The sequence below is a fragment of the Podarcis vaucheri genome (assembly GCF_965113315.1).
Source record: "Podarcis vaucheri genome assembly, chromosome: 2".
NCBI classification, from domain to species: domain Eukaryota; kingdom Metazoa; phylum Chordata; class Lepidosauria; order Squamata; family Lacertidae; genus Podarcis; species Podarcis vaucheri.
Window position 1 is genome coordinate 14093496 of NC_138760.1, and position 27525 is coordinate 14121020.

Consider the following 27525-nt stretch of genomic DNA (forward strand, 5'->3'; position numbering starts at 1 on the left):
CCTCAGGTCGGGAGGCGTCCAACATGCTACTGAGGAAGAGCGGAGGACAAGTACAAGTAGATTCAGAGCTGATGAAGCGGCTGGGCCAAAGGTTGCTCAGTTGTGGATATGCCTGGAAGCGAAAGGTTGCTCAGGTGTGGATATGCCTGGAAGCGAAAGGAAAGTCCAATGCTATAAAGAAAAATAATGCATAGGAACCTGGAATGTAAGAACCATGAACCTTGGTAAGTTGGATGTGGTCAAAAGTGAGATGGCAAGAATAAATATTGACATCCTGGGCGTCAGTGAACTAAAATGGACGGGAATGGGCGAATTCAGCCCGGATGACCATCATATCTACTACTGTGGGCAAGAATCCCGTAAAAGAAATGGAGTGGCCTTCAAAGTCAACAGAAGCTACCAGCATGAGTTTGACCAAACTGCGGGAGGCAGTGGAAGACAGGAGTGCCTGGCGTGCTCTGGTCCAGGGGGTCACGAAGAGTCGGACACAACAAAACGACTAAACAACAACAAAGTTAGTTTAGGGCAGGCACCCCCAACCTGCGGCCCTCCAGATGTTTTGGCCTACAACAGGGGTAAGCAACCAAAGGCCCATGGGCCACAAGCAGCCCATGGGGGTCATTTAACCAGCCCACGAGCCAACCCCGAACTGAGCCACCTGTTCGGCGAGTCCCTGTGCGCTGCGCTAAACCAGCACAGGAACTCGCTTCTGCGGTGCCGGAAATCGTGTTTGCGCAGACGCCAGAAATCGCATGCGTGTGATCCAGCCCACGAAGGGATCTCCGTTGGAGTGAACCGTCTCAGGAAAAAATAAAAAAAATCCTTCCAGTAGCACCTTAAAGACCAACTAAGTTAGTTCTTGGTATGAGCTTTCGTGTGCATGCACACGAAAGCTCATACCAAGAACTAACTTAGTTGGTTTTTAAGGTGCTACTGGAAGGAATTTTTTTATTTTTGACTATGGCAGACCAACACGGCTACCTATCTGCAACCGTCTCAGGAAAGGTAAACCTTTCTGACCCCTGGCCTACAGTTGTCAGGGATGATGGGAATTGTAGTTCAAAACATCTGGAGGGCCAAAGGCTGGGGGTGCCTGGTTTAGGGTGCTGGGAATGGTAGATCTGTGAGAGGCAAACTAGGATTCTTTTGGGAAAGTCATGTGCTTTCAATGTGTGGTATGGATTGCAGCCACAGTGTACTGTATACAGTGTAGTTGAGAGGATAAAATGGTGTGATGCGTGACCTTGATCTCTTTGGAGAAATGGCAGGATGTAAATGCAAGAACGAAACACACACACACACACCCCGGTTCACTGTGGATTGAGCCTGATACTGAAGTTAAGGGAATCTTGTGGTTTTGGACAGATCATGAAAAAGAGTAGGAGCCTCGAGAATCTGTGCTGAGGCACTTTGGAATGTACCATAGAGCATGGGTAGGCAAACTAAGGCCCGGGGGCCAGATCTGGCCCAATTGCCTTCTAAATCCGGCCCACGGATGGTCTGGGAATCAGCGTGTTTTTACATGAGTAGAATGTGTCATTTTATTTAAAATGCATCTCTGGGTTATTTGTGGGGGCTGCCTGGTGTTTTTACATGACTAGAAAGTGTGCTTTTATTTAAAATGCATCTCTGGGTTATTTGTGGGGCATAGGAATTCGTTCATTCCCAACCCCCAAATATATAGTCCCGCCCCCCACAAGGTTTGAGGGACAGTGGACCGGCCCCCTGCTGAAAAGTTTGGTGACCCCTGGTCTAAAGTATGCATGTTTTGCTTTTTAAAAATGGAAATTATCTTCCTGGTCAGGTTGAAGTAGGAGAGAGTTAGGAGCAGAGACTTTTGGGATCTCTAAGGAAGGATTTATATGGTTTCTTGGCCTGCAGATTCCAAACTTAGAAGCGAAATTGTAAAACTCTTACAACCATGTACAACAGGAAGAAAGTTATCTAAATCTTTGTTTCGTTTCTGTTGTAATAAAATGAGCTTTTACTTTAAGAGAGAGAGAATGAGGGAGCATACCGTCATGGGGAAAAGAAAGTACACCTCTTTGAATTCTGTTGTATTATGTATCATCTGTTGTTATTATTATTGATTAACAACAACACATGACATATTAAACTGTGTCATGCTTTATTTAACAAATATAAAGCCATAATGGAGAAGCCTTGTGTGGAAAATTAAGCACACATTGATGGCAGAAAGTGAGGAGGAATTAAAGAACCTTTTAATGAGGGTGAAAGAGGAGAGCGCAAAATATGGTTTGAAGCTCAACATCAAAAAAAGGAAGATCATGGCCACTGGTCCCATCACCTCCTGGCAAATAGAAGAGGAAGAAGTAGAGGCAGTGATAGATTTTACTTTCTTGGGCTCCATGATCACTGCAGATGGTGACAGCAGCCACGAAATTAAAAGACGCCAGCTTCTTGGGAGGAAAGCAATGACAAACCTAGACAGCATCTTAAAAAGCAGTTACATCACCTTGCCAACAAAGGTCCGTATAATTAAAGCTATGATTTTCCCAGTAGTGATGTATGGAAGTGAGAGCTGGACCATAAAGAAGGCTGATCGCTGAATAATTGATGCTTTTGAATTATGGTGCTGGAGGAGACTCTTGAGAGTCCCATGGACTGCAAGAAGATCAAACCTATCCATTCTGAAGGAAAACAGCCCTGAGTGCTCACTGGAAGGACAGATCCTGAAGCTGAGGCTCCAATACTTTGGCCACCTCATGAGAAGAGAAGACTCCCTGGAAAAGACCCTGATGGTGGGAAAGATGGAGGGCACAAGGAGAAGGGGACGACAGAGGGTGAGATGGTTAGATAGTGTTGTCAAAGCTACCAGCATGAGTCTGACCAAACTGCGGGAGGCAGTGGAGGACAGGAGTGCCTGGGGTGCTCTGGTCCATGGGGTCACGAAGAGTCAGACACGACTAAACGACTAAACAACAACAAAGCTACAGCAGCACAGGCGCAAAGATCGAGGGGCCTTGAGTGCATGCTGGCTTGCAATCCCCAAACCAGCCCCTCGCCCACCCCCACCCCCACCCCCAGGCAGCGCGTCATCTCCAGACAAGCGGGCAAAGCAGCCGTAGCCACGCCCCCTGCCCTCCCCTGCCCGGGCTCGGCCGCTTCAGCGCCTGCATGCTTTTTTGGGAGGAGCTAGCGCACCAATCGGGAGAGGAGTTGCAACCTCTCAGCCAATGGGCGAACCCGGAGGCCGGCTCGGGTAGCCCAGGGCAGAAGCGCTGTGGCTCCTCGATGACCGCGCAGAGGCATCGTGAAGAAAGAGCGCAGCCGGAGTTGCTGGATGATTTCCACCCTCTCCCAATCTGGGGGGTGCAAAAAAAGGTAACGCCGAGCAATTTCCTGCATGCTCCAGGGTTTCCCACGCCGCCCATCTCAGCATCCTAATTCATCCCCCGCCCCCCTTAACCTTGTAGCTCCCAATCGGAGATGCTCAGAGGCGGCTCCCTATTCCTCTTCGTGCCCCCCACACCCCTTTGGTATTTCCAGTCCCCAGAGCCTTCCCAATCGGCTTCCATCACTCCCCTCTTATCTCCTGTTATCCCTCTGGAGGAGCCTAGCTCAGCGTCGGGGAGCGCCGACTGCCAGGCATGCAGATGGTCTCAGGTTAGACCCCCGGCTTCTCCAGGGCAGGGAATGCCGCCCCCCTCTCCTAAAGCAAAAAATACCCCGGAGAGCCGTTACGGGTCAGAGTCGACAGTGGTGAGCTGGGTGGATCAAGGGTGCAAGGCTTGTGCGTCTGTTGCAAGGCTGCAACCTATACGCACTTACATGGAAGTAAGTTGATCTGCAGACTTCTGAGGAGGCATGCCTTCAGCTGCACTGTAACTCCCCCTCCCCCTTTTCCATGCTCATTGTTGCTTAGGTGGGGGAGAAAGAAGCTCCACCACTCTATCTCCCTCCCTCCCAGAGACCTGCTTTTGGGGGGTCCCGTGAGAATCAAAATTAGTTCTGTCTCTGCAACCCTTGTTCCTTCTTCACAGTTGCTTCTGGTCCTAGCAACAGGGACGGTGGCCAGAAAACAGTGTATGTTAGTCCCTTTAATTCTAGAGAGCTGTTTGTTTTTTTCTAGATCCCCGGATTACTAAGAGATCCCTTTTGATCACAGCTACTTGCCACACCTGTAGTGTGCAGCACAAGCTCCCTGAGTGAGCCTATCCACTGCCAATAGCTGCTTATTCCTTGCACTGGCCTTGTAAAACTATAAAATGGGATTGAATGTGCTGCTTTGGGGCATCTGATCCTGGGCCCTGCGATATGCAAGGACAGGGTGTGTCTGGTTCCACTGACCCCTGGAAGCTATTGGGGAGCAACCTTTGCTATGTGCTCATTGGCTTTCCAGGGTGAATGCAAGGAACTTGGCTTAGTTATTTACCTTTCAACCCATAAAAGAACTTCTCTAAGTCATGCATAAGAAGTTAAATGAAAACTATTTTAAGATTAAAATAAAAAAATTCCTTCCAGTAGCACCTTAAAGACCAACTAAGTTAGTTCTTGATATGAGCTTTCGTGTGCATGCACACTTCTTCAGATACACTGAAACAGAAGTTGCCAGATCCTTCTATATAGTGAGAAGGTGGGGAGGGGTATTACTCAGAAGGGTGGTGGGAATGGGAGATTGGCAGATAGCTGAGATGAACCTGTTGACGACTCTTAACGACTGTAATAGGTCTTACAGGAAAAGGCAAGGGGTGAGAAGGTGAGAAATGGCTTAGTCATGTATAATGAGATAAGAATCCAATGTCTTTGTTCAGACCAGGTCTCTCTATGGTTTTAAGTTTGGTAATGAGTTGCAATTTTTTTATTTTGACTATGGCAGACCAACACGGCTACCTATCTGTATTTTAAGATTATAATGGTGATGCAATGAAAACATAAAGGAACGTTTAATGCACAATGCAGCAAGTCCTTTTACACATTGGAAGAGCCAAGGCAACCTTGAGTTGGCCTTCCTAGCCCCCGTGTGGATGTGCTAGAATGCTGAACTGGGCACCTGGATGGGTTTAACATGGGTTGTATACCAGTTTGACACACACAACGTACGCAGCAGTCTACTGTGGAGCTGCTGTCCCATGGCCTGCTTGTCTTCAGTGGTTGAGCCTCTGGGTTGCAAGCAGAAGGTCTCAGGTTCAACCTCTGGCATATTCAGGTAGGACTAGGAATGTCTTCCACCTGAAATCCAAGGAGCACAGCAGTGATGAAGGGTTAAAGCCCAACAAGCTCTATTGGCTTTCAAAATGTTATCCTTTCAATTGCTGAGTGCGTAAATAGAGTGCCTGGTCACTCCAATGCTGGGAGACTTGTTGGAGCCAGTCTTTGTAGACTGGCCACTAACATGACCTGTGTTCTGTTGCCGGCAGGTTGACATGGGCTAGGTGTATGGTGATAAACTTGAAAGTCAATTCATTTTGTGCAGTGAATCTGTCCTGACGACTGACTGTACTGCTACCTCTTCTGGTTTTATGTTTTGTGATTTGAAAGCGGTTTCAAGCACGTGTGTGTGTTTGTGTGTGTGTGTTCATGGGTGTGCATGTGTATAGACCTCTGCTGGGTAAAGGGACCCCTGACCATTAGGTCCAGTCGTGGCCAACTCTGGGGTTGCGGCGCTCATCTCACTTTACTGGCCGAGGGAGCCGGCGTACAGCTTCCGGGTCATGTGGCCAGCATGACTAAGCCGCTTCTGGCGAACCAGAGCAGCGCACAGAAACGCCGTTTACCTTCCTGCCGGAGTGGTACCTATTTATGTACTTGCACTTTGACGTGCTTTCGAATTGCTGGGTTGGCAGGAGCAGGGACTGAGCAACAGGAGCTCACCCCGTCACGGGGATTCGAACCACCGACCTTCTGATCGGCAAGTCCTAGGCTCTGTGGTTTAACCCACAGCGCCACCCGCATCCCCTCAGCTGGGTTATCCTTTGTCAAATACCGCGGAAATGGGAGTGGTCCGGTTAAGCAAAAGTATTCTAGTACATTCCTGGCCTGAGGTACTCATGAACCCACGTGAAGAGCTGGGCAGGACTTTGGGAGGCATCCACAAGTTCACCTTCCAAGAGTTGAGGTATCTTGCTGAGGTTTGTAGGTATGAATTTCTGCAAGAAAGAGAGCTGCCTCTGCAGTCCAGGTACCCACATGGGGCATGTTAGGTTGAAGGTCTTTGGGCTAGGCTGGGAAGCCTGTGGCTCTTCAGATGTTGTGGGCCTCCAACTCCCATCAGTCTCATCCAACGTGCTTATTGGTTAGAGACAAAGACAGTTGTAGTCCAGCAATATCTAGAAAGGGGCAGGAGTGAGGTCCTGCTTGAGGTTTCCCATAGGCATCCGGGTGGCCACAGTGAAATCAGGATGCCGGAGACCCAGCAGGACTCTTCTTAGGTTCTTAAATAAAGTATGTTTAGGATTGCAGCCTTCATCTGGACTGACGGTCCTGCAGCCAGGAACATGGAATCCAATTTTTACTCTGTTCTTAAGCGTGGATGCATTGAAAGAATGGAGAAAGAGAAAATGATCTGTCCTTTTATCCCCCTGATGGCTATTCTATAAGGTGGTAGAGATATGAAAGAGTGATTAGTCTGCATAAAGTGTCCTTTTAGCATGCAGAAGAGGGGGCTTCTCTCCATCCTCTGTCGCTTGGGCCTGGCTTTCCGTTGGGCTGAGAGATGTCCCTTCTGTTGCTATGGAAACCTCTCCCGGTGATGTGTTTTGGCAAACCACTGGCTCTCCGTAGAATTTCACTAGCTGGGGGCTGGGGAGAAGCAGTTTGGGGGTGTGGATAAAACCTAGATTGTTGCTAAACATTCACACTCTCCTCCCTACCCCCAACAATAGGATGTTTGGGTCTGATCAGATGTTTCTCCCTTTCAGTTAGTGATGGTTTTGAGGAGAAGCTATTTCATGTGTAAGACAAGGGTAAAATGTGTGTGTCTGTGAGAGAGAGAAAGGTGTCAGATTATCTCCCCATTTCACTTCCATATAACTGATTGTGTTCCCACTAAATACATTACTGGGCTTTCTGCCAAAAACACTGTACTGGCCATGGGGGGAAATGACCACTTGGCTTGATTCTTGCATTGTCCACCTAGCAACCAACCTATAGGTCACCTTGGACAGCAGGGGAGAATAAATTCAGGCCACATCTGCACCAGACATTTAAAGCACTATTAGGGTAAAAAGGTAAAGGACCCCTGGACAGTAGAATCCAGTCAAAGGCAACTACAGGGTTGTAACGCTCATCTCGCTTTTAAGGCCGAGGGAGCTGGCGTTTGTCCACAGACAGCTTTCTGGGTCATGTGGCCGGCATGACTAAACCGCTTCTGGCGCAATGGAACACTGTGACGGAAACCAGAGCGCACAGAAACGCTGTTTACCTTCCTCCCACAGTGGTACCTATTTATCTACTTGCACTGGCGTGCTTTTGAACTGCTAGGTTGGCAGAAGGCTGGGCAGAGCAATGGGAACTCACCCCGTCACACTATTATACCACTTGAACAATCACTGCTTCCCCCAAAGCATTCTGGGAAGTGTAGTTCATTAAGGGTGCGGAGTGCCATGAAGAGGCCCTCGTTCCCCAGAGTTCCCTGGGGAAAGGGATTAAGCCACTCTGAGAATTGCAGCTCCAAGAGGCAGACTGGGGTCTTCTAACAACTCTTGTCAGCCTTAACAAACTACCGTTCCCAGGATTCTTTGGAGGAAGCCATAAAGCAATATAACAGTACTTTAAATGCCTGGTGGGGAAGAGGCTTCAGGTTCCAGAAAGATGAGCCTGAAGACCTGTGGCCCTGTCTGCAGACAGAGACAAATTATTTCATGAGGCGTTCTCCCCTAATAATAATAATAATAATAATAATAATAATAAATAAAGTCCCTTGCTCATATTGGCTCAGTTTCCTTCTAACTAGGGCACATTTCCTATTTGATGCCATTGTAAAGATTGTAAGGTGATTGCTATTATTATTATTTATTAAATTTGTATGCCGCCCTATGCCTGCAGGTCTCGGGACGGTTCACAAGATAAAAATAGCAATATAAAAACATAAAATAAGTGATAAAAATGGTGTTTTTTAATTGTTCGTATTATACTGAAACAATACTGCCCTGGAAACTGTTGGGTTTTAGGCCGAGATGTCAGGGCATGGCCATAGCCAGGATTTATTTTTTTGGAGGGGGCAGGCTTTATGTGGGGGGAGCAGAACCAAGTTATATGCAACGCAATTGGTCAGTTAAGTATTTTTATTTATTTACTTGATTTGGGGGGGGGCAGCTGCCACCCTGCCCTCCCAGCTACGCTCATGTGCCAGGGTATAAAATAAATGTGGGAGTCTGACCCATTTTTTCACCCAGGGAAGCACAAAGGGAATATTTTCCTTCTAGTGTACTTGACTTCTGCCCAGCGCTTGTAACAAATCCCCCACCCCTTTCCTTGTTTCGTCTTCTCCCTCCTGCATTCCATTTTTTAATGAGAGCAGGAGGAGTAAAAGAAGAATCTGTCACATTTTGTCTCTTGAGGCTGCTTTCCTGAGTTGTTCTTCTCGGCCACCCCTTGCAAGCCTGCTACAAGGGGCGTTAATTGGGTTGTTGTTTTTAATTTTGATTATATATTTTGTGGTTTTACATTGTGAACTCCCCTGAGACCTCTGGCTATAGGGCGGTATATAAATTCTAATAATAACAATAATAATAATAATAATAATAATAATAATAATAATAATAATAATAATAATAATACTCCCTCAACTATACGTGGCACATTAACAAACTAGGACAGCTGTGGTGACTGATGGGAGTTGTAGTCCAAAATATCTGGGCCCAGCTGTGGTGGCTGATGGGAGTTGTAGTCCAAAATATCTGAAGGGCCCCACTTTGGCAAAACCCTCCCTGGAATTTAGCCTCCAGCCCTAATATTTATCCCCCAGCGTACAAGAGTTTTCCGTGGTGCCATCTGCCTTTTCTTGCCTCGAGGGCCGCCGCTTCTGCCAACTCTTTGGGCAATTAGTTCGTTAAGTCCTCTGGGGCCAAGGGATTAATTAGCAGTCACTTTGAACTGATTAATAATAGATGGAGCTGGGTTTGTAACCGCTGCCAGCAGCCAGCTACTAAGCAATTCATTAAGACAGCAACCCTTGGTGCAGTGCATCCTGCAGCCCTCCTGGAGTGGAGCGGGGAGCGTGGCTAAGCAAGTCAAAATAAAAGGGGAAAGGAACGAGGTGCATGTCGCATAGTGGTTACACTAGAGTGTTGCACAGGGACCCGGGAGACCAGGGTTAGCATCCCCACTCAACCCTGAAGCTCTCTGGATGACCTTGGACATATCACTGCCTCTCAGCCTGATCCACCTCGCAGGCTTGTTGTGGGGATTAAATGAGGAGGGGGTAGAGAGAGAAGCACGTCTGCCACTTTGAGCGAACAAAGGTAGCTATCAATGCGGGAAATTAAAATAAATCAATAGACGTGCTCTCTTAGGAACATAAAGGTAAAGGGACCCCTGACCATTAGGTCCAGTCACAGACGACTCTGGAGTTGCAGCGCTCATCTCGCTTTACTGGCCGAGGGAGCCGGCGAACAGCTTCCGGGTCATGTGGCCAGCATGACTAAGCCGCTTCTGGCGAACCAGAGCAGCACACAGAAACGCCGTTTACCTTCCCGCCAGAGCAGTACCTATTTATCTACTTGTACTTTGATGTGCTTTCAAACTGCTAGGTTGGCAGGAGCTGGGACCGAGCAACGGGAGCACACCCCGTCGCAGGGATTTGAACCGCCGACCTTCTGATTGGCAAGCCGTAGGCTCAGTAGTTGAACCCACAGCAGGCAAAGCAGTAGTTTAGCTCAGTACTGTTTACACTGACAGGCAGCGGCCAGGATGCCAGGTTGGCGGCTGGGGAAAGCAAAATGTCACTTAGAGAAGGATCTGAAATATTTTCCTTAAAGCCTGAATCAGTTGAATTCTGGATTGCTTTATGTGATGTTTTAATGTGCTGTAAACCACAGAGCCTAGGACTTGCCGATCAGAAGGTCGGCGGTTCGAATCCCCGTGACGGGGTGAGCTCTCGTTGCTCGGTCCCTGCTCCTGCCAACCTAGCAGTTCAAAAGCACGTCAGAGTGCAAGTAGATAAATAGGTACCGCTCCAGCGGGAAGGTAAACGGCGTTTCCGTGCGCTGCTCTGGTTTGCCAGAAGTGGCTTAGTCATGCTGGCTACATGACCCAAAAGCTGTACGCCGGCTCCCTTGGCCAATAAAGTGAGATGAGCGCCGCAACCCCAGAGTCGGCCATGACTGGACCTAATGGTCAGGGGTCCCTTTACCTTATGACATTAAACTGCTTTGAGATTTTATTTTTTTTTAATATAAAACAGCATAGGTATTATTGTTATTGTTATCATTATATTATTTTATTCCTGGAGAGGGTGGAACAAAACTAGACAGCCCATTGTGGTGACTGCAGTCCAGGTTTAAGGTGCTATTTAAGGTGCTATTTAGATAATATATCTGGATTTCTAACGCTGACAGCAGCTCTCTCTAGGATTTTCAGATTACAGTCTCTCCCTGCCATACCTGAAGATACTAGGGATTAAAACTGGAACCCTCTGCACACCTGTTCGACAGCATTGCTAAAGCTAAGCTGATGTGGACCTGACCTTTCCCTTAGATAGGGAGGCCTCTGAGAGCACCAAAATCCAATAAATAAATAGTTTTCAGCTGAGGTGGTTTCTATAAAGATCTGAGCTGCTAGACCAGAATTTAACTATTAACTCCTTGGCTGTCACTGGGAGCAGAATGGCTATATTTCTAGGCAAGGCCCCTCACTCTTATTCCTCTGTCTTTCCTTCCCTCCACTACAGGCCACATGAAGCACTCTGCTCTTCCCGTCCTCCACCCCTGACACTGGCCGCAGGTGGCCATGGGGTTCCTAGGCTCCAAAAGTTCCTTGTTGGCGTTCCACCTAGGCCTCATCGCTGGCTTTGTCAGCACCTTCTACCTCATGGGCAACCTGACGTGGGAAGGGCCCCCACGCCTTGGCACCCAGCTGCCGCGTGGCTACAAGGACCCGGAGTGGATTGTCGATAGATCAGCTCTCTTCAGCGTGGCACACCCGCACCTGGAAGGTAAGGGCTGGAGGGGTTGTTGTTTAGTCGTTTAGTCGTGTCCGACTCTTCATGACCCCATGGACCAGAGCACGCCAGGCACTCCTATCTTCCACTGCCTCCCGCAGTTTGGTCAAACTCATGCTGGTAGCTTCAAGAACACCGTCCAACCATCTCATCCACTGTCGTCCCCTTCTCCTTGTACCCTCCATCTTTCCCAACATCAGGGTCTTTTCCAGGAAGTCTTCTCTTCTCATCAGGTGGCCAAAGTATTGGAGCCTCAGCTTCAGGATCTGTCCTTCCAGTGAGCACTCAGGGCTGATTTCCTTCAGAATGGAGAGGTTTGATCTTCTTGCAGTCCATGGAACTCTCAAGAGTCTCCTCCAGCACCATAATTCAAAAGCATAAATTCTTCGGCAATCAGCCTTCTTTATGGTCCAGCTCTCACTTCCATACATCACTACTGGGAAAACCATAGCTTTATCTATACGAACCTTTGTTGGCAAGGTGATGTCTCTGCTGGAGGGGAGAGGGAGGCAAGTGTTATAAGAAAAATACTGTTCCCTTTCCCTTATGGGGTATCTAAGAGCCCGTATAGATTCCCTAAGTAGGTTCTCTATTGGTAGGAGAAAATAACAGACGTCAACCAGAGAATATTGAGAAGCAAAGCAGCTAGTAAGCCTAATCTTTATTAAACTGTTGCAACAGGGTCCCCCACTCCCCCATGTAGGGAGGGAGGAGAGGAACCCACAACATTGGTGTGCAAGCTCTTCTACAGACTTTTGAAATCGCCTCCCCTGTAGCTCAATACCACCCCCCAAAACATCATACATACATCACAGAAAGAGGTGGTCCTGAGCAGAAATTTGAGTGTGTTGCTTCTCTCCTTTTGTGCCAGGATATCTGATACTGCCTTATCAGATTGTCTTTTCTGGGTAGCCTGGCCATTCCTTTGAGATGGTAAATACTTGGTTCCTGAAAGGTAAAGGGACCTCTGACCGTTAAGTCCAGTCGTGGATGACTCAGGGGTTGTGGCACTCATCTCACTTTACTGGGACAAACGCCGAGGGAGCCAGCGTTTGTACGCAGACAGCTTCTGAGTCATGTGGCTAGCATGACTAAGCCGCTTCTGGCGAAACCAGAGCAGTGCACGGAAACGCCGTTTACCTTCCCGCCAGAGTGGTACCTATTTATCTACTTGCACTTTGACGTGCTTTCAAACTGCTAGGTTGGCAGGAGCAGGGACCGAGCAATGGGAGCTAACCCCGTTGCGGGGATTCGAACCGCCAACCTTCTGATCGACAACCCGCGTCCCTTTAGTTCCTGAAACTCTTACGCATATTGATAGTGTGCTCAGCTTAACAGATACTTCCAGACTGCATTTACAGTGAGGTGTAAGCCCCTACAGTCCAAAGAGGATTGGAAAGCTTTTCCCATTTCCTTTCTCCTTGCAGAGAAATATTTGAGGTAAATTTGAGAGAGTCAAACAAAATGGCTTCAGGATTGTTCTCCTGTACTATTTCAGGCACGTGGCTTATATACTTATATTTATATACTTATGTATGTGTTTGCCTTGTACATTTATGAACACACACACACACGTGTGTATATGGCCTTAGAATTCCTATAACAAAAGGGTGGGAGGAATCTCTGTTGGACTACCACTCCATTGGTCTCCAGTCACCGGCCACGTTGAATGGGGTTGATGGGAGCTGGGAATGCAACAATGTCAGGAAGGATGCAGGTTCCTTAGTGGTGCAACAGAGAAATCTAAGTAGGGGCCTTTAGGTAGGAGCAGTGCTTTTTTTCTAAACAAAAATGTTTAGGGGTGCTCTCATTTTGACTCAAGAAAATCACCATTTTATAGTTCAAATTGAGCAAAATAAACACAGTAAATGGACCAAAGTACAACGATTCACAAAACATCTAAGGGTATGCGTACCCCTGCATACCCCCAGAAAAAAGCACTGGTTGGAAGTATGTCTTCCACTCTATTTGGGGTTACCTTTGAAGGTGACTCAGAAACTACGACTAATTCAGAATGCGGCTGCATGGGAGTAGCCGCTGGGACCATATAACACCGGTCTTGAGATATCTGCATTGGCTCCCAGTACGTTTCTGAACAGAATTCAACGTGTTGGTTCTGACCTTTAAAGCCCTAAACGGCCTCAGTCCTGTATACCTGAAGGAGTGTCTCCACTCCCAGCATTCAGTCTGGGCACTGAGGTCCATCTTCGAGGGCCTCCTACCCATGATAACTGAGATCAGGTGTCCCAGTTCATCCCCTCCCCCCTCCCCTGTGGAGCCTGTCCCAGCCATTCTGTTGGCTGTGGCTCACTCCCAGGGAGCCCTGATCCTCTCCCCTTCAGAACAGAATGCAAACTATACTATAAACCAATAAAACAGTAGAAACTAATTTTCAAAAAAACCAATTTACAATTATACTAAAATTAAACAAATCCCCACCCCCAACAGAGGAAAAACAAAACAAAAAACCAAAATTTTAAAAGCCACAGATTAAAAACTATTTAAAAACATAAGTATTTTCAACATTTGCCCCAACCCCAGAGTTTGTTCCAGTGAGTCTGGGCTCTTCAGGACTCACAGCAGGGCAATGTCCCTCTGGTCTCCCAGGAGTCTAAAGCAGAGCAGGGCGAGTCTGGGCCCCGCTCCCTAGGCCAGGTGGAAAAAAGGCCTTGCAAGGAGCAGCCAAACAGACAGATAAACAGGGAAAGGTTCCTCTATTGTCTCCATTTTCAATTAACGATTTTGTGTTGGTATATGAAGCCCTGATGTTTTGTGAGTGGGAAGTCTATAAATACTTTAATCAATAAACAAAGTGCGTAGTACAAGCCCTATAACCGGAAGCGTCTATTGTGGAATATGCTAACTCTGTGGCCTCCTCTTTCTCAGGTGAGGAGAGCAGTGTGGCTGATGAGCTGTATGACAAGGTGCGGATCCTGTGCTGGGTGATGACAGGCCCCAGTAACTTGGAGACGAAGGCTCGCCACGTCAAGGCCACCTGGTCGCGCCACTGCAACGTGGTCCTCTTCATGAGCTCCGTGCAGGACGACAACTTCCCCACTGTCGGGCTGGGGACCAAGGAAGGCCGGGACCAGCTCTACTGGAAAACCATCCGGGCTTTCCAGTACGTGCATCAGCACCACTTGGAGCAGGCGGACTGGTTCCTCAAGGCCGACGACGACACCTTTGTGGTGGTGGACAACCTCCGGTGGCTGCTGTCCAACTACACCGCCGACAGGCCCATCTACTTTGGCAAGCGCTTCCGGCCCTTCGCCAAGCAAGGCTACATGAGCGGGGGAGCCGGCTACGTCCTCAGCAAAGAGGCCCTGCGGCGCTTTGTGGCTGGTTTTGAATCCAAGGTGTGCAGCCACACGACTTCAGTGGAGGACCTTGCCCTGGGCCAGTGCATGGAGAAGATGGGTGTGGAGGCTGGGGACTCGCGGGACACAAAGGGGAGAGAGACCTTCCATCCTTTTGTGCCGGAATCTCACCTGACGGAGAAGTTCTCGAAAAGCTTCTGGTACTGGAACTACTGCTATTACCCCATTGTGGAGGTAGGTGGCCGTATCCTGTTTTGGGAAGGGGCAGGGAAGCTGAAGTGGCTCTCTGAGGTTTTGGAAAGGAGAGATGCTGGGGTTGAACCTGGGACCAAGCCCTGTGCTCTGGGGCAGCGTATCAGGAAGGAAATCATCTTTCACAGCCCTGTCTCACAGTGCTGAACTGCCAGGAGCTGGAGTCAAGGAGTAGGTCAGCAGTCAGAGAAAAACACAGTGCTGTGCTGTCTAGGACTGATGAGAGTTGAACTTAGACCTCCAAACAGGCAGCAGTGTGCATGGATGAGAGTTTATGTACCTGAAAAGAGCCTGAGCTCCTATTCATGTTAGCTCTGAGTTAAGTCCCGTCCAACTTCAATGGGTTTTACCCCCAGGTAAGTGTGTGCATAGGGACGCGGGTGGCACTGTGGGTTAAACCACAGAGCCTAGGACTTGCCGATCAGAAGGTCGGCAGTTCGAATCTCCGCGACGGGGTGTGCTCCCGTTGCTCGGTCCCTGCTCCTGCCAACCTAGCAGTTCGAAAGCACGTCAAAGTGCAAGTAGATAAATAGGTACCACTCCAGCGGGAAGGTAAACAGCGTTTCCGTGTGCTGTTCTGGTTCACCAGAAGCGGCTTAGTCATGCTGGCCACATGATCCGGAAGCTGTACGCCGGCTCCCTCGGTCAGTAAAGCGAGATGAGCGCCACAACCCCAGAGTCGGCCACGACTGGACCTAATGGTCAGGGGTCCCTTTACCTTTTTAAGTGTGTGTATGGCAATAGGCCAAAGTGAGCTATAATCAAGGCCCAACCTGCTCCTTCACGCATTGCAGCTGTCAGAGCTGATAACGTTTTAATAGGGCAATATTTGCTGCTCTCACCTACTCCTGGTATTTATTTAACCAGAACAACAAACATCCTCTTTGCTACATCAGTGCAGGACTTGCATTCAATCCTGGTGCCTGTTGTCGTTGGTGGGGCATGGTAGTTCCCGGCAGGCAGCTGGCCTTACGTTTCCTGAATCAGAAGTCTCCTCTGATAAATCCTACGCATGCCATAGCTAGGAGAAGCACCTTCAACAGTAGAGACAGGGGTGAGACTTTGCTCTTTGGTTAGGGAGCGTGTCTTTGCCTTTCAGTGGTGAAAGATTCTGGAGGTACGATCCCAGATTCATGTGGTTTTCTAACAGAGGCAAGAGGTCTGTGTGCTCCAGCCATTCCCAAAGCGTTTCCCTCCAGCTGTCAGTGATGTGTGGATTTTACCCAGTGAGTGATGCTCAAACCTGGTTTCATTCCTTTCCTAAGGCGTGTTTTTCCACCCTGAGCTTTCAGCAGTTGGAAGTTTCTCTGTGACGGCAGCAATTTGTGGCACCCCTGTGGATAAGGTGATAGAGTTAATAGCATTAGGCACTTTGCCCTGCTTTATGCAGGAGGATGTAGCAAGGGAAGGACCAAAGAGGGTCTCCTCATCCCACCTTTGGTTTTCCTTTTTTTTTTTTTAATCTGAGTGGCATATATGAGGGGAGGCTCACAGGTACTTAGTCAGAAAAGGGGAATGTTCGGAATACGGAAGGTAAAGTTGCCCGAAATATGAGTGGCCTGAGAACTGAGAAGACCGAGGGGATTAAGTAATTAGGTTAACTTGTGTTTAGCTGTGAGATGCATGAAAGAGAGCCAATAGGATTTCTCTGCTTCAGGGAGACTTTTTTTTTTTGCCTAGTGTGAATCTGGGCTGTTTGTTCTCTGGAAACTTCATTTATACTGGAAACCAGCACTGCTTCTTCACCAGTGGTGCTGGGGTAGGCAGGTTGCCATCAGAGATGCTACCCTAGGGCTTCTGCTACCTGAGGTAGCTACCTCAGCTCACCTCATGGCAGACCAGCCCCAATACCAGGGATAAGGAATTGGATCTGACCAGTGGGCGGGGTCCTTATCTCCGTGGCCCACTGTGGGCCAAGTTTTACGGGTGGGTGTGGCCACCCACCTGCCAGTCACTTGCCATCATTCTGTTTTTCTAGCCCAGGTTTCCTCAACCTTGGCCCTCCAGATGTTTTTGAGACTACAATTCCCATCATCCCTGACCACTGGTCCTGCTAGCTAGGGATCATGGGAGTTGTAGGCCAAAAAACATCTGGAGGGCCAAGGTTGAGGAAGCCTGTTCTAGCCTGTCTTTCACCATCTTCCATTTTTCATAGACCAAATGGAAGGGGCGTGAAGTGGCTGCTCTGCTGAAACTAAGCAGACCTGGGACTGGCCAATAGCTGAATGGGAGAACACGTGGAACCTTGAGCTCCATCGTGGAAGAAAGTTGGGAGGACATAAATGCAACCCAGATATTGGTAGACTACAACTCTTGTGGTGGTTGCCTCCTAGGATGGCTCATAAGGAAAGGGTTAAAATAGGTGTGATGTGATTGGCCAGTGAGAATGCAAGGGGGGAATAAAAGTTAGAGTGGGAGGTTTTGAAAGTCAGTTGAGGTTTGGGAGTTGAGGGTTGAGGTTTGGGAGTTGAAGAAGGAAGAGGGAGGTTTAGGTGTGGGTTGGTAGACTTGTATTGTGAGAGAGTGCGAGGAATTGTTAGGTGGAGTCAGATACATAGTTGGAATAATCAATTTGGAGTTGTTAGGAACTAAGAATAAGAAACTGACAAGAGAAATATTAACTGAAACCATAAGCTTGTTCCTGCATTTTAAAATAAACTTGCTTATTTGTTTATGTTAACAACTGTCTGGACTCCGTGTCCCCCCGTGAGATACGGGGTGGTGGCAGCGGAAAAAGCAATCACAGTGGCGGCACAGGGTCAATAGACCGTCAAACGTCCGGGGGCTCTGGGTGTGATCGCCACAACTCCCACCATCCCCAGACAGCATGGTCAGTGGTCAGGGAAGATGAGAGTTGCAGTCTAACAGCATCTGGAGGGCCACAGCTTCCCCAATCCTGATTTAATAAATGAATTATTTTTTTAAAATTCCCGAGTCCATTGCCAAACACACCCAGATTCTTAGGAGAGTTGCTGTCCGGTGCAGAATACCTTCTGCAAAATAAGCAGGTACCGTATTTTTCGCTCTAAAGGACGCACTTTTCCCCCCTCCAAAAATTGAGGGGAAATGTGTGTGCGTCCTATGGAGCGAATGCAGGCTCCTTGGCTTCAGCCATAGCAACGCTAAGCCTCCAAACGGCAGAGGGAGCGCTCCCTCCGTGCTCCAAAGGCTTCGCATTGCTTTTGCTGAAGCCTGGAGTGCGAGAGACGTCGGTGCGCACCGACCCCTCTCGCTCGCCAGGCTTCAGGAATAGCCGTGCGCAGCCCCTTCCTGGGAGAGGCTGCGCGTGGCTATGGCTTCTTTAGCCCCGCGCAGCCTCTCCTGGGAAGGAGAGGTTGTGCGGGGCTAAAGAGGAAGCCAAAACAGCCAGCGGGATCCATCCCGCTGGCTGCCTTGGCTTGTGCCATAGCTGCGCGCAACCTCTCCGGCAGGGAGAGGTTGCGCGCAGCCTGTACGCTGCTCTTAGGGGCTGGGGGGGTCTTAATAAGATTTTTTCCCCTTGATTCCCCCCCCCCAAAAAAAAAAACTAGGTGCGCCCTATGGAGTGAAAAATACGGTATGTACTTATTTATTTGAATAATTAGTTCAGCTTGCTAAATGTTGCAGAATCACAATTTTTACTTCTTTCTTGATTATACAGAGCGCACACCCAGCCCTATTCTCATTGGATCGTGCAACTGGCATGGCCGGGGGTCGTGGATGATGGATTCAAATTCCCATTACCCCTGACGGTTGACCATGTTGGCTAAGGGTGATGGGAGCTGGAGCCCCACAGAATCTAGAGGGCCTCAGCTTCTCCATTCCTGACTTAGAGAATGCCTGGCATTTCTGATAAGCATGCATTTCTGCATGTGGGGTTCTTATAAAGGAATGATTGGCACTGAGCTTTGCGTTGCCTGACCCTTTTAGGAGGCCGTTTACCAGTTCCACCCAACCCCAACCTCATGTTTCCTGAAGCGTATTATGCCCCTTTTCCTTAATCCAACTAAGGCTATTGCTTTAGTCTGTAATGGGATGAAGGTTTCCTGCGACATACATAGATGGTAGGAGTGGACAGCAAAACAAAAGGCTATGTCTGCTGATATGGATGTAAGGGAAAGAGGAAGGAGCAGGCCATTGGAACGCTAGACCTGTCTCAGCAGAAGGACTCATGTCACCCCATGTCCTCGACCACACCTGACCTGCAAACCAGTCTGTCTGCTCGACCAACACGTGGGATGAACTTGGAGTCCTGATTCAGCACAGGGGGATTAGCCCTTTACCCATTGTGTAATCGGTCCTCGGATAACAAAACTGCAGCTTAGAATCAAGGATGCGTAGTTTGATCGCAAAACCGGATTCTTGATCAACGTGCATGTTGTTCCAGAGTTATTGCAGGGAGGATGAACTGGGCAAGCAGCAATCAGATTGGCAGCTTTGTTACATCTGTGGCTGTGTCACAAACCAATATTGTAGGCTGCCCTGATGGATAGGTAAGCAGGCAGGGTCCTCCATTGCACCACAAGTTTTCTGGTGAGAGCATCCTCACATTTGTCTGCGGCTTCTGCCGTTCTCTGTGGTTGTCACTTCTGCTTCTTGTGGCATATGGAAAAAAGGGATACGGGTGGCACTGTGGTCTAAACCACTGAGCCTCTTGGACTTGCCGATCAGAAGGTCGGCGGTTTGAATCCCCGCAACAGGGTGAGCTCACGTTGCTCTGCCCCAGCTTCTACCAACCTAGCAGTTTGAAAGCACGCCAGTGCAAGTAGATAAATAGGTACCTCTGTGGCTGGAAGATAAATGGCATTTTTGTGTGCTCTGGCTTCCGTCACAGTGTTCTGTTGCACCAGAAGTGTTTTAGTCCTGCTGGCCACATGACCTGGAAAGCTGCCTGTGGACAAATGCCGGCTACCACAGCCTGAAAGCGAGATGAGCGCCACAACCCTATAGTTGCCTTTGACTGGACTTAACCATCCAGGGGTCCTTTAAAGGTAAAGGGACGCCTGACCATTAGGTCCAGTCGTGACCGACTCTGGGGTTGCGATGCTCATCTTGCTTTATTGGCAAAGGGAGCTGGCGTACAGTTTCCGGGTCATGTGGCCAGCATGACTAAGCCTCTTCTGGCGAAGCAGAACAGCGCACGAAAACGCCATTTACCTTCCCGCTGGAGCGGTACCTATTTACCTACTTGCACTTTGAGGTGCTTTCGAACTGCTAGGTTGGCAGGAGCAGGGACTGAGCAACGGGAGCTCACCCCGTCGCAGGGATTCGAACCACCGACCTTCTGATCGGCAAGTCCTTGGCTCTGTGGTTTAACCCACAGCGCCACCCGTGTCCCTTTTCCAGGGGTCCTTTACCTTTGCCTTTATGGAAAAAGGACAGCTGTTCAGCTAGCGAAGCAACAGTGAAGGGGATGGCTTTCCTCGCATGCTGGGTGGTCCACAGTTAACCCTGGTTTTCCTTTGCTCCTCCTAGGGTCCCCAGTGCTGCTCCGACTTGGCCGTCTCCTTTCACTACGTGAGTTCAGAGTTGATGTACACCTTGGAATACCTGTGCTACCACCTTCGCGCTTACGGCTACAGGTATCGCTACCACCCGCCTTTGCCTGAGAATGCTGCTCATCTCCAGCCCCGCCCTCGGGGGGAAGCCCCGGAGAGGACCAATAGTACTACACTGCAGACCGAGAAGAAGGTGTAGGGGCGGATCCCTGGCACGTGACCCTTGAGCAGAGCGGCCCGGCCCAGCCATCCTCGGACAAGACCAGTGCTCCTGTTATGGGGCCATCTACGCGGGAAAAAACAACAAGAGCTGAGCAGGACACAAGCTGAGAGATTTCTTTTAATCCCTAAAGGTGTGTGTGCACGCACACTTGCCACACAAGGGGTCTTGCACATGGCAGAGGAGCCATTCTTATTTGTGTGCTGAGAAGCAAATGTCTGGCCTACTATGGCCTATCCTATGCTTGCTCGTTTTCCTACTGCAAGCTGGAGAGGCCCAAGCCTTCCATGTGCTGTGAAGCGGTTTCATGCTTAGTAAGTGCTCTTGATGCACTGGGGTGGGGAGACTGGTCCCTGGGTGGTGGGGAAGAAGAGGGGACAGAGGGGCTCTTGTGGGTCCCGGAAGGGAGAGCCGAACTCACAAGGGTGTGGGTGTGTGGCTGCTGCCACCACAAGAATGAGGCACAACTGCATGGCCATAGACTGAGCAAGGAGAGCACCACAGAGTGGGGCTTGGGTTTTACCACTGGAGAAAGAATAGTAAGGGTCCTGGCTGGTCAGTGGTTGGTGCCATTGTGGTAAGAGGGACCCAGCACTACAAGAGGGGGACGCACGGTCCGCTTGCACCCTTGCAAGCTGTGTTCGGGGTCTCGCAGTTGATATTATAGGATGAAGTGCTTGTATCTCCTGTGCCTGCAATTTCCCCCCATTATTAGGTTTCCTAAATAATTAAGCCATCTGCCTTTAACGTCAACACGTTCCAAGTCGGGGTTCTTCACTCTTGGGTCCCCAGATGTTGTTGGACCACGAGTCCCATCAGTCCCAGCCAGCATAGCCTTGTTGTTTAAGGGAAAGAGAAGGAGAGAATAGGAAGAACAGAGAGCTGGCAGGTAAGCAATTAAAAAAGGTAGGGGAATGTGTTTTTTTTTAAAGTGGCAATTTGTGGCTTAAGGCAGGTCCCAAATCCGGAAAGGCTAAAGACCTGTGAGCCTGCAGTTGTTTCTCAACTGCACATTCCATCATCCTCGACCACTGGCCGTGCTGGCTGGGGCAGATGGGAGTTGTAGTTCCACAGTATCTGGAAGGCAACAGCTTCACCACTCCTTGTATGAGACACCCTAACTGTGCATGGTCCTCAACATTCACATGAATAAAGGTGCTGCTGTATTATGGCCATCTCGCAGTCAAAAACTGATGTTTTGTGCCAGAACCAATAGGTTTGGGGCAGGGCTTGCCTGCCCAGGAGTTGGACTGAGGCAGTTGTATCAGGTGGAAAAATCATGGCAGGACTGCCCCCTGCTGCCACTGCTGGAGAAGCAAGGAGAACGCTGCAGCTTCTGGCGAGATATTGTAGAGCTCACAAGATATCACTGCTGCTTCTCCTGGGGCGGGGGGGGGAGATGCACCTGCCCCCTTCCACTCACTGGAGAAGCAAGGAGAAGTGGCCTCAGCTTCTGAGTTCTGGTGAGATCTCATGGACTTCTCACGAGATCTTGCCAGAAGCTGCAGCCGCGCAACCTCAGTAAACAAGACTTCAGTGGAGGGATATCAGCCGTGAGGTGGGTGGCACCTTCCCATTTTGCCTCTGTATGGGTTGGTGGGTGAAACAGGACAGGACAGGCAGGCAGAAGAACAAGCAAAAGTCAGGCAGTGTGAGAAAGCCTGAAAGCGTTATTGCTCCTTGCTGTGTCACTAGATTTGAACGTTCTTGTGTTTTTTGCCTGGTGGGTTAGTCTCTTAATCATTTGATGGCCCCAAGTGCCCCCTGGTGGCTATTACATGCCATTTTATGGTTACGGTAAGACTTTTTACCGAACCAATCTACTGTATTTTTCGCTCTATAAGACGCATCAGACCACAAGACGCACCTAGTTTTTGGAGGAGGAAAACAAGAAAAAAAATATTCTGAATCTCAGAAGCCAGAACAGCAAGAGGGATCGCTGCGCAGTGAAAGCAGCAATCCCTCTTGCTGTTCTGGCTTCTGGGATAGCTGCGCAGCCTGCATTCGCTCCATAAGACACACACACGTTTCCCCTTACTTTTTAGGAGGGAAAAAGTGAGTCTTATAGAGCAAAAAATACGGTAATTTGTTGAAGATGCAGGCAGACCTTTGAATTGTTCAGAGCTCTTTGCCAGATGGAATGGAAAGGCAGATGCATTTTCAGCTTATAAGGAGAGAAAAGATAGGCCCAATTTAATAACCGAAAGTACAGCCTTTGTTTTGATCAAGAGTTAAAGCCGAAGCACTTGTGCAGTTCACAACGATCTGCCTCCATAAAACAGCATAGATGGGTGAAAGAAATAGCTAAGCATCCTTTTTGTGGTCTGTTGCAAAAGCTTGGAGTAGAGGTAGCCCTGCAGATGTTGTTTGCCTTTATCTCAGATCATCCCCAGCCAGCATGGCCAGTGGTCAAGGATAATGGGACTTCCAGCATCTGGAAGGCAGCACGTTGGGGATTCGATGGTTACTGAATCCTGAACCTTAAGGGGTGAGCAGTTGCCAAGACATACTGGGCTCACTTGCTGATAAGAATTTTGCTGGCATGTTTGTTGACATCTGACTGTCCTCCTTCCAGACGTTTTGTTTTGCTTGCTTTTTTGTCCAGAAGAGGGCAACAAAGATGAGGAGCACAGCAGGAGACCAATTCCATGGTGGAAAGATTGAAGGAGTTAGTTGTGGTTTAATCTGGGGATAGGATGGTTAAGAGTCACAGCCATCTTCACATATTTGAAGGGCTGTTGCATGGAGTCTGCCAATGGCATGAATGATTCTGTTGCTCCAGAGGTTATTACCCAAACCATCGGGTTGGTATTACAAGGACTTAGGCTAAAAATTAGGTCTTTCCCAACCGTCTGAGCTGTAAAAACAGCTGGCTTCCTAAAAAAGACAACTGAGAAGGATTTATGCTCTGAGTCTTAGTCTGACCTTCTGGGGAACCTCCGCTAACACTAGCTTGGAATTAGCACTGCCTGTGAGCCTTACCTGCACATTTCCCAAGAATTTTACGAAATCATAAGCCAACAACATCTTCTCTTTCAAATGAACAAGTCTGTGGACTCTCTCCTTCATTAGGGTTCTTCCCCCCCTTTCCCTTTTGACATTTCATAATACTGTTGGGTTCGATCTAGAGAAGAGTAAGTTGAAACGTATGGCAGTATTTCAGATAGTCCTCCTGATTGTCTTTTAAAAAAGAAATTAGAAGGAGCTGCCAGTTACCTATTCATACTGCTGGGTCACATCAAGTCTGACTGATGAGTTCTCCAGTATCACAGTCAAAGGCCCTTAGATGCTTTTAAAGCAGAGTTGCCAGGGACCCAAAAGGTATTTCTCTGGACTGCCCATTTATTAACCTGTTGCCTTCCATGGTACCCTTTGCCATTCACTTCAGTTGAGGGATTGTTCCACTGTTATGTACTTCTCCTTGTGCCTGCACAGCTGTTACTGCCATTGAAGTGAATGGTGACTTACTCACACACAGTTGTGTAACCAGAGCGTACACAGTGTCCTAAACTGGAATGTTCTCTTATTCCATAAATTATAATGATATTTTTTAGAAGAAAGACTTTGGGAGCTACGAAATGGTAATAACTGGTGATAACTGGCAGAATGCTTCCTGTTGCCAATTTTGTTGTTTTTCTTCGTAAAAGAATGTTTAGATATTTACTGAAAATGATTTTGTTAAAATCTTTGGATCTGGGGGAGGTAGGTAGTTTCCACAAGAGACATGTTTGAAGTTTTTCCTTTGCTTTACAAATAAACCAAGTTTCAAGGACAGTTAATTCTGTGCTTCTGCTGATCTCTGAAGGAAATTGCTTAGCCAAGGTTGAAGATTGTGAGTTTTCAAAAACAGGTCGTGGGAGAATGCATTGTTTAAAGTTGAAAACCACAAAGGTTTTAAAAATTTTCTTTCAGAAAACTTGCACTCGGAAGCCTTATGCCATAGCTCAGTGTAGATTCAAGATGGGGAGTCTGTGGCCTTCTGCCTATTTTAGTCTCAAACTCCCATCAGTCCTTGCCAGCATGACCAACGGTCAGAAATGAGTGTTATGGTCTCTGCTGGGGTGGGCTCAGTTGCTCACCACCCAGAGTATATACAATACTTGGCTACCTCAGTATAAGGCAGCTTTTTATCTACATACGTGCCCTCTTTAAGGAAAAGCCCACCTTTTCCTGGTTATCTTGAAATATTGTGGCCTTTGATGTTACTGGTTTAATTGTAAGCTGCTTTGATCTTAGGCAAAGGAAAAGCTGTGTTTTAGGCTCATGCATAGTTACTTGCCTGGTTGGTTGCGACAAGTAAAAAATCATTTCTGGGTGACCAAGCAAGAGACTTTTAGAAAAGTTGGCTTGGTGTTTTCGGTTTCACTTTAAGTTAATAATGCTTTCTAACATAGTTTTGTGTGGCTACAAAGCCTCTCCCCCCCCCCATACCTGTCCCCTGATCATGAGGTTGCAGGGCAGGTTATAAAAACTTTTATAAAAAATACAATCTTGGATTGAATGAAAACAAATCAGGGAACAAAATGTGGCCGTCAACCTTGGGGATTTACAACTCAAAACTTGCAAGCCTGCTAAGGGTTGTAGTCAACCTAGTAGCTCTCTGTGCGAAGGGACCTGCTTCTGTTTGCACAACAGGAAGGACTCCCCCTCCCCTCCTCCTGTGCACCCCATAAATCTCTTCTGGGGGTTCAGCCAACCATCTGGGGCAGATTGGTGATCGCAGAAGAGACAACGGAGTGGTGGCAATGGGGAGAAAGACCAATTGCACAAAAGGAAGTAGTTCCACTCGTGCAGTTACTTATTTGTATACTCTGTCCCGATGAATATTTGCTGCCCTGGGCTCCTTCAAGAAGAAGGGTGGAAAATTAGCCGAGTTAATAATAATGTACTGCACTGCTGTCCTATACATCTGCTAGGAAGTAAGCCCGTTTTTAATTCAATAGGCCTTACACCTAAGTAAGCATGTATACTAGGATTGCAGCCTTAAATGAAGTTAGGGCACAATCCATTCAAATTAAAGGACTTGTATGTATGAAGGCGATTTTGTGTCTGAACTTAAATATCTCTCACTGAAATCAACAGAAGTTGAGAGTGCTTCAATCTTTAAATGTGGAGAAATGAATATTACCATTGACAGATTGAAGGAAAGCTGCCGCCAATGTTACTGTGCTCTTACCTCTTTGTAAGGTAAGAAGAGTTATCTTGATTCAAAAACACAAAGACTAAAATCCCCTTCCCTCCTTCTAAAAGAAATTCTGGTCTTTTCTGCTTTTCTTGGAAATGTTTCCTCAGGGAAGATAAACATTGTTTAATAAAGATTACCTCTTAGGGTGAAAATTAATACACACGGAACAACTTCAACAAAGATGTCTTTATTTGGAATAGGAAAAGCATTCTACCTTGAGTGCAAGGGTGGGGGGAGCAGAAATTAAAGAAAGCAACTGGTATTGATGGTGATGGGGGTGATCAGGATAGAATATGGGGTGTGATGTGGTGGACCTGACTGTGTTTTAGTCATTTTACATTCCTTAGTTTTTAAAGGAGAACAACAACCTGCTCTTCTTTTTACCTTGCACTTCAGAAACTCTCCTTTCTCTTGATTTACTAACTCTGAAAGTAGACAAATCGAAGCAGAAGAGGTGGTGAGAGAGAGAGAGAATGTAAAAGTGGGACCAACTTTACAAAAAGGTTGTAACTGCCGTGTCGGTCCCAGAAATATAAAATAGGTAAGAAGCTATCTTTTATTAGGCCAACAGAGCTCTGTGTAACTCAAAAGTGTACATATGCTTACAGTCAGCCAAAGTTGACTAACAAAAGGTAGTTTTGTCTACTCAAAAAGAAGAGGAATTGGTAAAGGAGCGTTCTGCCATCAGCCAAGTCTCACTTATGCAAGGGAGTAGCAATGTGTTAACCTGGTGTCTGAGAGCTGTAGTTCAGAAAGGCACCAGGTTGTTGAAGGGGGTCTTAAGCACCATGTGTTTCTGTGGGAAGGGGTGGTAGTCCCCGAACTTGCACCTCATCTCTTTTGTGGCTGGCGGTGAGATCATACTGACAAATGTTTCCTTAAGTGTGAGGTAGCTTAAAAACCAGGGACGTTTGAGAGTTGACCCTATGACTTCCTTCATTTTGTAAAGAGAGAGTAGAGCGAGTAGATGAGGCTTGGTAGACTTCAGAACGGTGGACAGAAGCAAAAATAGTAAGAAAAACAACAAAAATCAGATCAACTTGTACTTTCCAACGAAGGTTTTTTATAATCAATTGATGTTAAAAAATACAGACTTGTTTTACAATAATAATAGCACCATTTTTAGTATTATACACAGTAATCTTGCTTGTGATACACACCCAGGGTTGTTTGGATGGGTGGGGGGGGGGAGAATTGGCTACAACCTGTACTTTGGGGCATCAGCACCTTGGAGGGGAAGGACCCTTCCTGCATGCTAGTTAGCTTCCAAGAAAGGTCTTACAGGAAGACAATAAATAAATAATACCATTATTTGTTGTTCCTTTTTTTCCTTTTTCTCCTTTGCTTGCTTTCATGGTCTGCCCAAGTGATGGTTGCCTCGGAAACTGACAGAGTCCAAAATGTAAGCATGGGGGAACGGATGGAATTTTGGGAAGGGAAGAAGGTTTGGTTCAACTCTTCAGTGCAGAAAGTCCTACAAGGTGATTTGGGGAGCACTTGGGTTCCTTGGGTTGGTTTTGTATGGTAATGGACTGGTTTTTTAAAAAAATATTAATTTTTGAAACTTTTTTTTCTTTACAAGAAGCACACCGGGCCAATGTCAACACCAAATTCTTGATCAGCTCCGCCAATGTCCATAGGTGCAATGTCAATGATGGGCAGGCGTGAGGTCTTCTGAGAACGGTATTCAATGATTGTCTTCCCCCATTTACCAGTGTGTTTCTGGAATGGAAGGAAAAAACCCACAAAAGAATGCATTATTTTAAGTGCCACAAGATCTCCAGCTGGGATCAGTTGCTGGGGGTGGCTGGCTGGAACAAATCAAAGTTCTGGAAAGCAGGGCAGGAATAACCATGGTACTAAACATACTAAAACACAAGAGCTTTTACTGTGTTGCTGTTATCTGGGGAATCTTAAGATCTGCATTCTGTCCTGCTCAGGTTGCTATGCAA

At 47.7% G+C, this 27525-nt stretch overlaps 2 protein-coding genes across 8 annotated transcripts in view; one reads left to right on the forward strand and one right to left on the reverse strand.

Moving 5' to 3' along the window:
- Positions 1-26759, forward strand: part of LOC309526531 (glycoprotein-N-acetylgalactosamine 3-beta-galactosyltransferase 1-A-like) — a 40371-nt gene extending 13612 nt beyond the window's left edge. For 3 of the 5 annotated variants that reach the window (XM_082212747.1, XM_082212743.1, XM_082212745.1), the window contains 3 exons: positions 10853-11116; positions 14009-14673; positions 20146-26759. In XM_082212747.1, the coding sequence (XP_082068873.1) occupies positions 10912-11116; positions 14009-14673; positions 20146-20367 (1092 nt within the window). In that variant the 5' untranslated portion in view covers positions 10853-10911 and the 3' untranslated portion in view covers positions 20368-26759. Of the gene's footprint in view, positions 1-3143; positions 3346-6715; positions 6881-10852; positions 11117-14008; positions 14674-20145 lie in introns of those variants that run through there. The other 2 variants (XM_082212744.1, XM_082212746.1) reach the window with 2 other exon arrangements.
- The window catches only part of COL2A1 (collagen type II alpha 1 chain), a 108836-nt gene continuing 107930 nt past the window's right edge, over positions 26620-27525 (reverse strand). For all 3 annotated transcript variants that reach the window (XM_082212374.1, XM_082212373.1, XM_082212372.1), the window contains one exon: positions 26620-27295. In XM_082212374.1, the coding sequence (XP_082068500.1) occupies positions 27149-27295 (147 nt within the window). In that variant the 3' untranslated portion in view covers positions 26620-27148. The remainder of the gene's footprint in view (positions 27296-27525) is intronic.